The sequence below is a fragment of the Vanessa tameamea genome, chromosome 12 (assembly GCF_037043105.1).
Source record: "Vanessa tameamea isolate UH-Manoa-2023 chromosome 12, ilVanTame1 primary haplotype, whole genome shotgun sequence".
In the NCBI taxonomy this organism is placed as follows: Eukaryota; Metazoa; Arthropoda; class Insecta; order Lepidoptera; family Nymphalidae; genus Vanessa; species Vanessa tameamea.
The window spans coordinates 12,373,308-12,387,536 of NC_087320.1; the positions used below are offsets into that span (position 1 = coordinate 12,373,308).

Consider the following 14,229-nt stretch of genomic DNA (forward strand, 5'->3'; position numbering starts at 1 on the left):
ACTATAGAAGGATTTATTTAATTCAGATGAATGAGTTAAATATATTTGGTTCAAAGTTAACAGTTGAAGTTACAGGCGATGTTCAATGAAAACTTTTATAAAGTAAAGAGTTACAGTCGGCAAAAGTTTTACACATAAGAGCAAATATAAAAGTACAACCTTAAATAAATTTTGAGACGAAATAAATACAAATTCTTTAAAAATATAGGTAATTATTTATTCACAAGACAATATCAATGGTATGAAGCGTACAGCGGTAATGAGTTAACGACTGGGACAGTTTCGTGCACAGTTGAGCTTTGATGAGTTATAGCAGAGTCACCAGTTTTGTAAGAGACTAGAGGAGACGAGTATGAGGTATAGTAAGATGGAGCGTGGAACACTGGTGCATGTACCACTGGAGTGTGGACTACTGGAGCATGGACCACTGGGGCGTGAACCACTGGAGCATAAACCACTGGGGCGTGGATCACTGCGGTGCTACCATGGTTCACAACTTGGTTGCTCTTTGTGACTGTTGTCTTTCCTAATGGCACATGGTATTCAACTTCATGGGTCGCCAACACAGGCGTGTGTAGGACGTGGGTGCTTCCATGGTCAATAGACTGGCTGCTCGTTGTGAGAGTCGACTTGCCAAGAGGTACATAGGAATTGTACCCCAGGTAGCCTGGTGCGGCGAGGGTGACTGCCAAAACGGCGCTGAAGATGATCTGAAAATAAAGGAACAGGTTATTAATTATTGAATCTCTATTAATAGATAAATAATTATTTTATTATAATGTTAATAATTAAATAATTTATTGAATATTTTCATAATTAACGTACAATTTGTTGCATTTTGGAATCGCTACTGATACCTTCCGTAGCCAACTCGATCTTTTTATATGCTCTTTAAAAATATACTCCCCCGTTTGCAACTAGACCGACCTTGGAGATTTCTCGTGATAAGGAATAGCCTTCGTTTATATTTCATCACATCCAAATATGTCTAGTTATTAAATTTTTGAGGTCAAATCTGTGATTACGTTTTGTAGAATAAAGGTTTCTTACATTATTATTATTGCAAGCATACGTGATATTGCCTAAGCGTTAAAATAGCTATTCGTACTTTGCACAAATTATGGATGTCCTTTCAAAAATAATAAAAACAATTTATTTAAATCATGTCATGTCAAATATCGCGGTCAGTCCCCTGCACAGCAATAATTCTATCGCCTGTCATCACAACGCTGTATTCCGTTTCGGTTTAAAATTTAAGTGAGTCAGTGTAATTAAATGTTTAAAGGATATGTCATATTAGATCATAGGTTATAGAATCTACGATAAGTTCATAGCTAAAGCTTTACTTGCATATATTTGCAAAATTAAAGAGACTGAGAGATTAGTAATCATGTAGTGATATATGTTCATGATTTCTAAAATAAATATATTTATATTTTTATTAGATGATCTATATTGGTAAGTTTATTGTAACTTAGAATGTCAGTATGGAAACGAATCTAGAGTGCCGTTTTTAACCACCTTTAAAAAATATTGTATCGACTTGAAGTTTTAAAAAGTTCATGTATTTCGGATAGAAGTGTAATAATTTGGCATCATTAAACTGATTTATCGATGGAACCAGGAGGTTGATATTAAAGCTCATTAATAGCTAAGCGTAAGGGCTTTTCAGATTAGATTTATTTTTGATGAGTCCACGTGTTGTTTTTTTGTAAACTGTGAATTATACTATGTGCGCTATAATATAGACATCAACTTAACAACTACGGACAAAAGTAATAGTATATGTTTTGATGAAATAGATGACCTCGTTACGCATGTTTTAGGTATATTTGCATAATTGCGTTAATATTACAAAGTCTAAACAAACAACTTTGGTAGGATACATTTCGCACATACTTGGTTATACAAAATTACGACGTGAATTATATACTCAGCTAAGCACAGCTCTACCACATAAGAGGCTCGATAATCATTTTATGGTAGAACATGTATTTATTATATTACGATTCATGATTAGAGTTTGTAATATTTTTGTATGTTTGGACAAAAACAAAGTGTCTAAACTGATATTATAAATGCCTAAGTAACTATCTGTTACCCCACGCATAATCCGCTTAACCAATTTAGGTGAAACTTGCTATGAATATAGGTTCAGTTTGAGTTAGGAGTAAAGGTTTATGCTTTATAGGTAAAGTTTTACAAATTTCGTGAGGGTAAAGCCGCAGATTCAGCTAGTACTTAAGAAACAACCTCAATTATTATTGACTGTCACTTTTACTTGATTGCTTATGCTGGGGAACTAAGTCTACTTGTAACGAATCATAATGCGTATTTAATGTAATTCCTCTTCCTTTTTATTCCATGTCTATATTTATAAAGTTTTGTCCGTTCTAAGCATAACACCCATTTATTTATTAACCACTGGTCATGTAAAGAAAATATCCCGACCTGAGAAGTAGTGACCGAAGAAATTCAGCGGGACTTCTATTTTATTTTTTACTTTGAATAAAGTGAATACAATACATTAGTTTTATAGTAATCAAAATCAGATAATTTGATGTTAACCAATCAGTGGCAATGTGTCATATTTCGCGTAATAATGAGCCTATTGAAGCAATTAAATATCAACAACTCCATAAACGAAAAAGAACGTATGATATACAAATTAAACTTTGAAAAATGCCCGATTACAGAAGGTCACAGTAAGTACATATACTGTACTAAGTATAGCAATAGCGTTTTGTGATATTTGAAATACGTCCAATTTTTATTTAAGAAACGCCATATCCACACCAGTCTTAAAGCGTTGTCTGGTAGAACCACACTCCTTAATCTCACTAGAAATGATCAAGAAATTATCCCAATATTTTAATTAACGATTCATTAATATGAAGCTCTCGTTTTGTAGTAAATTATTGCCATATCTTAATAAATAAGACAATAGCTCCTGTGTTTAAAAATATAATCAGGAGTGATTATATATGTAATAAATAATATTATAACGACAGCAGCATAAAAAATAATAAGATGATAAAGTAATAAACATCGTTAAGTTCCTTTTGAAAGAGGACTTTTTTTAATCTTTTGTCTAATATTTTGTATAAAATCAAGTCGAACAGGTTTACCGTAACAACAGAAAAATCTTCAACGTCATGTTCTATATGCCAATTTATAATTAATCACGTGATATCTTTATTTTATAATAGCATACTATTTTAATTTAAATAAAAACCTAAACAAAAAAAACAATATATTATGTTTCAAATCTTCTTTTTAAATTGTTTATCCGATGCTCACGTGCTACTTAAATTGTAAACAATGGCCAAAATCAACTTAACACTAACTCACGATTAGTTAGACTTAATAATATAATTCCACTTAGAATATTATTATTGAAAGCGTAATTTAAAAAATATTCATATTTTTTTCAGTAACGTCGACGATATAAAAGACACGAGTATGTACCATAAGATAAGACGATCGAATTTAACATACGTCAATTATTGATATTGTAATATCAATATATAAATTAAAAAAAAAGAGTTCAATGAAACAAATATGGATTTTTTTAATAATAGAACAATTTATTCATAAAATATCAATGGTATGAAGCGTACAGCGGTAATGAGTTTACAACTGGGACGGTTTCGTGCACAGTTGAGCTTTGGTGAGTTATGGCGGAGTCGCCAGTTTTGTAAGAGACTAGTGGAGAGGAGTGAGACGTGTAGTAAGTTGGAGCGTGGAAAACTGGAGCATGGACTACTGGGGCGTGGACCACTGGAGCATGTACCACTGGGGCGTGGATCACTGCGGTGCTGCCGTGGTTCACAACTTGGTTGCTCTTTGTGACTGTTGTCTTTCCTAATGGCACGTGGTATTCCACTTCATGGGTCGCCAGCACAGGCGTGTGTAGGACGTGGGTGCTTCCATGGTCGATAGATTGGCTGCTTGTTGTGACGGTCGATTTGCCAAGAGGTACATAGGAGTTGTATCCTAGGTAGCCCGGTGCGGCGAGGGTGACTGCCAAAATGGCGCTGAAGATGATCTAGAAAAAAATAGTCAAATAAATAATTAATTACATCTTTAAAATTATTCCGGATAACACTAAAATTAAGATGAGTTTTTGATGTTCCAAAAAACTTTTTATTTGTAAATTAATACTTTTAAGTATGGAGTACTACTATTTTATCTATTTTCTATTGCAATTATTTAATTTAGCATTACTTAGAAAATTATTATAATGAACTTCGACCCAACGAATAACTTACGATTTGCTGCATTTTTCTTTGTAACGTCTGGTGCACAACTGATAACTTGTTGGTCCAGCAAGCTCTTTTATATGCAATATTAAAATAGCCGCCCCAGCCCGGAGCCCACGATTTGAGTGTACTTGACAATTTATTTCGGCAAGAAATCGCCCTCGTTTCTATTTCGTTACCTTCGAATAAACATAGACTGAAATTGTAAAGTCATATCGAAAGGTGTTTTAAGGTAATGTGTTTATATAATAAAATCTCAGTAGCGATGAGATTTTATTTTTCATCCTAGTAGAATCGACATTCCAAGCAGTTAGAATCCTTATTCAATTAAATCCCAAATACGGGATGTCATGATTTATACAGTACCTTTTAATTAATACTTAGATCATTTCTGTTTATAGTTGAGGACGGTTATTTATGAGATTTAAAAGTGCCTACTTCAATATATATATTTTTATAATATGGATAGGAGGACAGCAAAGGGACCATTTGATGATAAGTTATCGTCTTAGCTCATAGACATTGATGCTGTAAGAAATATTAACCAATTTTTGATTCACCAATACACCATCGATCTTGGGAATTAAGATATTATATACCTTTTGTTTGCAGTTACACTAACTAACTACTCCCTTAAACGGAAACAGAACAATACTTTGTAACAAAGTACTACTTACGAGTACCGCTAAGTATAATTATTATATTTTATTTGTTTGAGTAATTTAAAAAGAAACGGTACCAGTATTGGAAAAAGGTAATCAAAGAATTATTAATATTTATGTTTTGAATTACAATTAAACGCATAACTTGTGGTAGGAGTTGGTAAGAACTATGTCAAACGTGCAACTTTACATTGCTAGTCGTCTTAATGAATAAAGCTCAAACAAGATATTTTGTTGATTGAATAGAGGCGAGATGGCCTAGTGACTAGAACACGTAAAATAAACCGATGACTATGGGTTCAAACCCGGGCAAGCTGAGTTTTCAAGTGCTTCATTTGTATTTATAATTCATCTCGTGCTCCGCTTTGTAGGAAAACATCGTAAGGAAACTTGCATTTGTCAAATGAAAATTTTCTTCAATGGGAAAGAAGGCTATTGTCCAGAAATGGAACATTTACAAGCTGTTACTTTTAATTTAATTAATTTATTTATTTGTTTTCTTATTGATTTTTGTTTTTGGTCATATTAGTGTTAGTAACTATGACACGTGCATATCGAATGATAGAATTATCGCAATGCTAATATTTATAATGTCTTATTTACGAACTTTACTTGGTGGTAGGGCTTTGCGCAAGCCCGTCTGGGTAGGTACCACCCACTCATCAGATATTCTACCGCCAAACAGCAGTACTCAGTATTGTTGTGTTCCGGTTTGAAGGGTGAGTGAGCCAGTGTAACTACAGGCACAGGGGACGTAACATCTTAATTCCCAAGGTTGGTGGCGCATTGTTGATGTAAGAAATGGTTAATATTGCTTACATCGCCATTGTCTATAGGCGGTGGTGACCACATACCATCACGCCCATTTGCTCGTCCGCCTACCGATATCATAAAAAAAACGAAGCGATTTTAAGCAATATAGCATTCATCCTTATCCAATTAATTCAATTAAGTACCTTAAACACATTGTGCATTTAATATAGATCAATGTTGTCCTTGACAGCTTGTAATTTAAATGAATATTTACGAAGATATTGCGGATTTAAAATGCAAGGTCATAGCGGTTTGTATTGTCTAATGACAAAAAAACATTGCACCCGGGCGAAGCCGATGCGTGTCGCTAGTTTCTTATTAGCTGCATTATACGTCAAACTTATTTTATAAAGATGATTATAGATAATTATGCATAATTAAATCGTTTTAAAGTTATACACAAAGAGACCGAATTAATTGTTGTTTTGTTGGGCACATTTAGGGTAACATAAAAAAGGCCGGACAATATTTAATATATTCTCAATAGGTCCTGGCCACCCATATCACATTAGGTAATTAAAAAAAGGAATGACATATTCATAAATATTATTTAAAAATGAACGTACGAAATAAAACAAAGTGCGCTTTAAGCGCTGAATAATAATTAATCAGCTGAAGAAACTTTGACTACATTTTTTTATATATTTTTATGAATGGAAGATTGAATACAGGACGTTTATTATTATTAAAAGATAAGAGTCTCATGTATTTATTTTAAAGTTGCTAGCATTTCGGTCACTTTTCTAATGAAAATATCAAAAACAAATGAAATAAAGCGCTTAGACGATTGCAGTGTGTAAAATGTTTTTTTTTTTATGATGAATAAAAATATTATTTGAAAATAATAGTAAAAAATTATATTTTTAATTACGTCATATTGTTTTTGAATATAATTATTATAGGGATAATTAATAAATTGTAAATAGGATACAGAATAATTTATTCATAAAACAAATTCAATGGTATGAAGGGTACAGCGGTAATGAGTTAACAACTGGGACGGTTTCGTGCACAGTTGAACTCTGGTGAGTTATAGCGGAGTCGCCAGTTTTGTACGAGACTAGTGGAGAGGAGTGAGACGTGTAGTAAGTTGGAGCGTGGAAAACTGGGGCATGGAGCACTGGAGCGTGTACCACTGGAGCATGTACCACTGGGGTGTGGACTACTGCGGTGCTGCCGTGGTTCACAACTTGGTTGCTCTTTGTGACTGTTGTCTTTCCTAATGGCACGTGGTATTCCACTTCATGGGTCGCCAGCACAGGCGTGTGTAAGACGTGGGTGCTTCCATGGTCGATAGATTGGCTGCTTGTTGTGATGGTTGATTTGCCAAGAGGTACATAGGAGTTGTACCCTAGGTAGCCTGGTGCGGCGACGGTGACTGCCAAAATGGCGCTGAAGATGATCTGAAATAAAAATATATCTACTTTTTAAACCTGTACATATAACATATCATTAACAATAAAATTTTGTACAATATTTTTGAAAATTTTGTGAACACTTGTACATTTAAGTACATTTAGGAGAAGAATCATAATTACTTGTGTTATTTCTGGACCATACGCTTTTCAGATATACTATAAAAATAACTTACAATTTGTTGCATTATGTTGTTACGTCTACGTCTGGTGCTCAACTGATGATTAGCAAGCCGAGCTTAAACTTTTTATACGCTGCATTAAAATATATCCCAAAATCAATAGTCGGTATGATATTGATTATTTATTTTAATAGCAATTCGCCTTTTGCTAATATTTCTTCACATCCGATTAAGTAGAGGTCACATTTGTTGATATTAAATTTGAAATGAATGAAATTTTAGACATACCTTTAAAGGATCTTTTAATTATATATATATTTTTGTAGTATTTGCATACATCTTAAAATGAGTTATTAAATTTGTATAGTGATTAGTTATTATTAATATTTAATTATTAAACTTTTCTATATCTAAAATTTTTATCGATTAAATCGTAAATATTATTTAAGAGTTTTTCTTTAAAATGTTCATTCAGGTAATTGCTTCAATATTATATTAATCTTAGTGTCATTATAAGTTTGGATGGATCGATAAATAAGTGTGACAGTGACGCTTGAGAAAATTAATTAATTAATTAATTAGCGAACTATCAATGAAATGGATCGGTAATTATGATAGTCGTCGGGTATATATCGGGGATAGTATGTCGGGTTAAATACTTAAACACACCGAGTTAGCCCAGTGGATAGGACACGTGCATCTTATAATGATTGCTGACTTAAACACCAAATTTTCATTTTCTTAATTTATATTTAAAACATTTCCTGAAGGAAAACATCGTGAGGAAACTTGTATGAGTATAATTTCATTCTGGTATATGTGCATCCACCATGCCGCATTGGAGCAATGTGGTGGAATAAACTCCAAACATTCTCCACCAAAGGAGAGGAGGTCTTAGCCAACCAAAGGGTTATATATACATATAATAGAGGCTTTTAAGTACAAGTAAAGACGTATACTTTACCTCAACACGTGGGTGGCTGATTACTGATCAAGAAGAAATTAATTTATGTATAAAATTCAAATACGCTTTTATAAGCACTTTTGAGTTCTTTCTTTAAAAACATAAATAAAATTCAATATCCTGTTTAAATTCAATGAATATTAACCCCATGTCTTTTTAATACGTATAATCTCGTACACAATAAAAACTATGCTTTAATTATTATCTTTTTCAAAATTAGCTTTATATTTATTCATTGTTCTTATAAATGTATTACTGTAATTAAAACGACGTTATCCGAACAGTCGTTTAATACTACGAGATCTCTCGTCGACCACTTGGAGAAAGTGTTTTTTTTTTTAATTTAAAATATTGAAACGTTTTTGTACTATCTCAGAACAATAAGGCATATGAAAAAATAATGTCTATAAAGTAATATGACAAATTCTTTTCCCGCCGTCTGATCCCTTAGACCTTTAAGCTACGCAACGAATTTTAGTATGTTTTTAATCAATAAACACAATGATTAAAGATGAATGATTTACTAGAAAAAGCCGAAAATTTCAACTTTCGCCGCCGAAACAAAACAAGACTCTTCAATACAAAAGTTATGTTATCTTATTGTACCCGTATGAAGCTGGGACGGGGAGCTAGTATATTTATAAGTATGATTTTACCCATACAATCAATAAGCCGGTAAGGTTCTGTTATGGATATTTTGGTGTTATGCAATATTATATGGATCCAAGAGTCTATTTTTAGAATAAGCATTTTGTATCGTCTAAGTGTTTGCGATTGTTGTGTCGTATTGATAAGAAGGAGTTTGGGTTTACAGTCATATTTTCAGACCTGATAATGTTATTACGCATATTATCATAGTTCATAAATATTCTAAAAATCTTTTGTTTGTACATTTCTCTGATTGATTACAAATTGATTCTAAAATAATCCTTTGAAGAGCTTACGCTTAAAATATACCTTAGATTAAAAATTAAATAAAATGATGTATTTTTAATTAACTGAATATATTTGCATGTTCAATCGGTTAGGTATAAAATATCACCAAGCGTTAGTTTATAACAATTACTGTTATTCTGTTATTGCTAATTATAATTGTGTAATTTATAATAGCTTAGTTATTTTATAATTATAAATTCGCAAACTAGTCTAACAATGGCGCACTGCTGGACAAATGCCTCCTCTTCTCTTAAATAAAACATTCGACAATGTATTTAAGCAGTAATATACATGGTTTTCCCGCGATATTTTCCATCACCACATAGCAAGAGACGGAAGTGCTTTTTCTTGTGTTCGGGTTTGATTTTGGGATCTTTGGTTAACCTTTTCTCATTCTGACTACTCGGCTATCGTATTTGGGCAAATATATAAATAGTCTTTCATCAATATTACCTTAAGAAATTAACTCTAATGAGGTATAACAATAATTCTAAAATTCATACATAAAATAGTAAATTATTTTTCCTAGAATCAATGTCAAACTGGAAAAACACTTAAAAAGGTAATTTTTATTCAAGTAGGCTCATAAGAACACTTAGTTACAGTTTTTGATTAAATGTAATATTCACGTTTTTCCTGTTCATTATTTGGTGAGATTGAATTTCAAAAGAAAAATCTGTTACTTATAAAAATTCTGCCAAATTAATATTTGGTTGAAACATAACTCTTTAAATACAACATGTCGAGAGAGTAGAAGAATAGTATTTTAAAACAAGTGTACGTTAATGTACAAGTACTTAAATAGTTGAAAAGAAGTACTAGGTTACGGCTTAAATTTTATAAGCCACACTGAGAGGAGGCGAATAAAACATATAATTAAGTAACGGAAACATTTATTCATAAAACAATTCAATGGTATGAAGCGTACAGCGGCAATGAGTTAACAACTGGGACAGTTTCGTGCACAGTTGAACTTTGATGAGTTATAGCGGAGTCGTCAGTTTTGTAAGAGACTAGTGGAGAGGAGTGAGACGTGTAGTAAGTTGGAGCGTGGAAAACTGGGGCATGGACCACTGCAGCGTGGACCACTGGAGCGTGGACCACTGGGGTGTGGATCACTGCGGTGCTGCCGTGGTTTACAACTTGGTTGCTCTTTGTGACTGTTGTCTTCCCTAATGGCACGTGGTATTCGACTTCATGGGTCGCCAGCACAGGCGTGTGTAAGACGTGGGTGCTTCCATGGTCGATAGATTGGCTGCTTGTTGTGATGGTTGATTTGCCAAGAGGTACATAGGAGTTGTACCCTAGGTAGCCTGGTGCGGCGACGGTGACTGCCAAAATGGCGCTGAAGATGATCTGAAATAAAAATATACTTTTTAAACCTGTACATATAACATATTTCATTTTTGAAAATTTAGTGAACACTTGTACATTTAAGTACATTTAGGAGAAGAATCATAATTACTTGTGATATTTCTGGACCATACGCTTTTCAGATATACTATAAAAATATCTTACAATTTGTTGCATTATGTTGTTACGTCTACGTCTGGTGCTCAACTGATGATTAGCAAGCCGAGCTTAAACTTTTTATACGCTGCATTAAAATATATCCCAAAATCAATAGTCGGTATGATATTGATTATTTATTTTAATAGCAATTCGCCTTTTGCTAATATTTCTTCACATCCGATTAAGTAGAGGTCACATTTGTTGATATTAAATTTGAAATGAATGAAATTTTAGACATACCTTTAAAGGATCTTTTAATTATATATATATTTTTGTAGTATTTGCATACATCTTAAAATGAGTTATTAAATTTGTATAGTGTTTAGTTATTATTAATATTTAATTCTTAAACTTTTCTATACCTAAAATTTTTATCGATTAAATCGTAAATATTATTCAAAAGTTTTTCTTTAAAATGTTCATTCAGGTAATTGCTTTAATATTATATTAATATTAGTGTCATTATAAGTTTGGATGGATCGATAAATAAGTGTGACAGTGACGCTTGAGAAAATTAATTAATTAATTAATTAATTAGCGAACTATCAATGAAATGGATCGGTAATTATGATAGTCTGTGATATTAGTATATATATATATATATATAAGATATATAAAAAAACATCGTATGTCGGGTTAAATACTTAAACACACCGAGTTAGCCCAGTGGATAGAACACGTGCATCTTATAATGATTGCGGACTTAAACCCTTAAACATCAAATTTTCATTTTCTTAATTTATATTTAAAACATTTCCTGAAGGAAAACATCGTGAGAAAACTTGTATGGGTATAATTTCATTCTGCCATATGTGCATCCACCATGCCGCATTGGAGCAATGCGGTGGAATAAACTCCAAACATTCTCCACCAAAGGAGAGGAGGTCTTAGCCAACCAAAGGGTTATATATATAATAGAGGCTTTTAAGTACAAGTAAAGACGTATACTTTACCTCAACACGTGGGTGGCTGATTACTGATCAAGAAGAAATTAATTTATGTATAAAATTCAAATACGCTTTTATAAGCACTTTTGAGTTCTTTCTTTAAAAACATAAATAAAATTCAATATCCTGTTTAAATTCAATGAATATTAACCCCATGTCTTTTTAATACGTATAATCTCGTACACAATAAAAACTATGCTTTAATTATTATCTTTTTCAAAATTAGCTTTATATTTATTCATTGTTCTTATAAATGTATTACTGTAATTAAAACGACGTTATCCGAACAGTCGTTTAATACTACGAGATCTCTCGTCGACCACTTGGAGAAAGTGTTTTTTTTTTTAATTTAAAATATTGAAACGTTTTTGTACTATCTCAGAACAATAAGGCATATGAAAAAATAATGTCTATAAAGTAATATGACAAATTCTTTTCCCGCCGTCTGATCCCTTAGACCTTTAAGCTACGCAACGAATTTTAGTATGTTTTTAATCAATAAACACAATGATTAAAGATGAATGATTTACTAGAAAAAGCCGAAAATTTCAACTTTCGCCGCCGAAACAAAACAAGACTCTTCAATACAAAAGTTATGTTATCTTATTGTACCCGTATGAAGCTGGGACGGGGAGCTAGTATATTTATAAGTATGATTTTACCCATACAATCAATAAGCCGGTAAGGTTCTGTTATGGATATTTTGGTGTTATGCAATATTATATGGATCCAAGAGTCTATTTTTAGAATAAGCATTTTGTATCGTCTAAGTGTTTGCGATTGTTGTGTCGTATTGATAAGAAGGAGTTTGGGTTTACAGTCATATTTTCAGACCTGATAATGTTATTACGCATATTATCATAGTTCATAAATATTCTAAAAATCTTTTGTTTGTACATTTCTCTGATTGATTACAAATTGATTCTAAAATAATCCTTTGAAGAGCTTACGCTTAAAATATACCTTAGATTAAAAATTAAATAAAATGATGTATTTTTAATTAACTGAATATATTTGCATGTTCAATCGGTTAGGTATAAAATATCACCAAGCGTTAGTTTATAACAATTACTGTTATTCTGTTATTGCTAATTATAATTGTGTAATTTATAATAGCTTAGTTATTTTATAATTATAAATTCGCAAACTAGTCTAACAATGGCGCACTGCTGGACAAATGCCTCCTCTTCTCTTAAATAAAACATTCGACAATGTATTTAAGCAGTAATATACATGGTTTTCCCGCGATATTTTCCATCACCACATAGCAAGAGACGGAAGTGCTTTTTCTTGTGTTCGGGTTTGATTTTGGGATCTTTGGTTAACCTTTTCTCATTCTGACTACTCGGCTATCGTATTTGGGCAAATATATAAATAGTCTTTCATCAATATTACCTTAAGAAATTAACTCTAATGAGGTATAACAATAATTCTAAAATTCATACATAAAATAGTAAATTATTTTTCCTAGAATCAATGTCAAACTGGAAAAACACTTAAAAAGGTAATTTTTATTCAAGTAGGCTCATAAGAACACTTAGTTACAGTTTTTGATTAAATGTAATATTCACGTTTTTCCTGTTCATTATTTGGTGAGATTGAATTTCAAAAGAAAAATCTGTTACTTATAAAAATTCTGCCAAATTAATATTTGGTTGAAACATAACTCTTTAAATACAACATGTCGAGAGAGTAGAAGAATAGTATTTTAAAACAAGTGTACGTTAATGTACAAGTACTTAAATAGTTGAAAAGAAGTACTAGGTTACGGCTTAAATTTTATAAGCCACACTGAGAGGAGGCGAATAAAACATATAATTAAGTAACGGAAACATTTATTCATAAAACAAATCAATGGTATGAAGCGTACAGCGGCAATGAGTTAACAACTGGGACAGTTTCGTGCACAGTTGAACTTTGATGAGTTATAGCGGAGTCGCCAGTTTTGTAAGAGACTAGTGGAGAGGAGTGAGACGTGTAGTAAGTTGGAGCGTGGAAAACTGGGGCATGGACCACTGCAGCGTGGACCACTGGAGCGTGGACCACTGGGGTGTGGATCACTGCGGTGCTGCCGTGGTTTACAACTTGGTTGCTCTTTGTGACTGTTGTCTTCCCTAATGGCACGTGGTATTCAACTTCATGGGTCGCCAGCACAGGAGTGTGTAGGACGTGGGTGCTTCCATGGTCGATAGATTGGCTGCTTGTTGTGACAGTCGACTTGCCAAGAGGTACATAGGCGTTGTACCCTAGGTAGCCTGGTGCGGCGACGGTGACTGCCAAAATGGCGCTGAAGATGATCTGGAACAAACGGTTATATTGAAAATATCTGATACATTTATGCAATCTGAAATACTTTATTTTCGAATATTTAACTTTTATAGTGGAAAAATCTTTTTTTTTAAATAAAATAACCACTTCTAATAACACCAATTTAATATAATTATTTTCGGTGACTGTTTTCTAAATTTATTTTATATTCCTGTTAATTTTAAATGAACTTACGATTTGTTGCATTTTGCTTGTAACGTCTGCTGGTCAACTGCTAGTTTGTAAATCCAGCCCGATGTTTTTATATGCTGCAAAAAATATACGCCCC

General features: G+C 32.6%; 4 protein-coding genes across 4 annotated transcripts in view; 1 reads left to right on the top strand and 3 right to left on the bottom strand.

The window, feature by feature from the left end:
* The window catches only part of LOC113402344 (neuropeptide SIFamide receptor-like), a 147,002-nt gene that overhangs the window by 114,810 nt on the left and 17,963 nt on the right, over positions 1-14,229 (top strand). The gene's annotated exons all lie outside the window — the stretch shown is intronic.
* On the bottom strand, positions 6,665-7,360 carry LOC113397797 (uncharacterized). Its single transcript, XM_064216510.1, has 2 exons — positions 7,329-7,360; positions 6,665-7,140 (listed from the first exon to the last, which is right to left on the bottom strand). Exons 1-2 carry the CDS (start codon positions 7,338-7,340, stop codon positions 6,694-6,696), a joined length of 459 nt encoding a protein of 152 aa, XP_064072580.1. The 5' UTR covers positions 7,341-7,360; the 3' UTR covers positions 6,665-6,693.
* Positions 10,051-10,751, bottom strand: LOC135193537 (uncharacterized). Its single transcript, XM_064216443.1, has 2 exons — positions 10,693-10,751; positions 10,051-10,530 (listed from the first exon to the last, which is right to left on the bottom strand). The coding sequence occupies exons 1-2, from the start codon at positions 10,702-10,704 to the stop codon at positions 10,084-10,086; spliced, it is 459 nt and encodes a 152-aa protein (XP_064072513.1). The 5' UTR covers positions 10,705-10,751; the 3' UTR covers positions 10,051-10,083.
* On the bottom strand, positions 13,452-14,176 carry LOC113402347 (uncharacterized). Its single transcript, XM_026642570.2, has 2 exons — positions 14,136-14,176; positions 13,452-13,931 (listed from the first exon to the last, which is right to left on the bottom strand). Exons 1-2 carry the CDS (start codon positions 14,145-14,147, stop codon positions 13,485-13,487), a joined length of 459 nt encoding a protein of 152 aa, XP_026498355.2. The 5' UTR covers positions 14,148-14,176; the 3' UTR covers positions 13,452-13,484.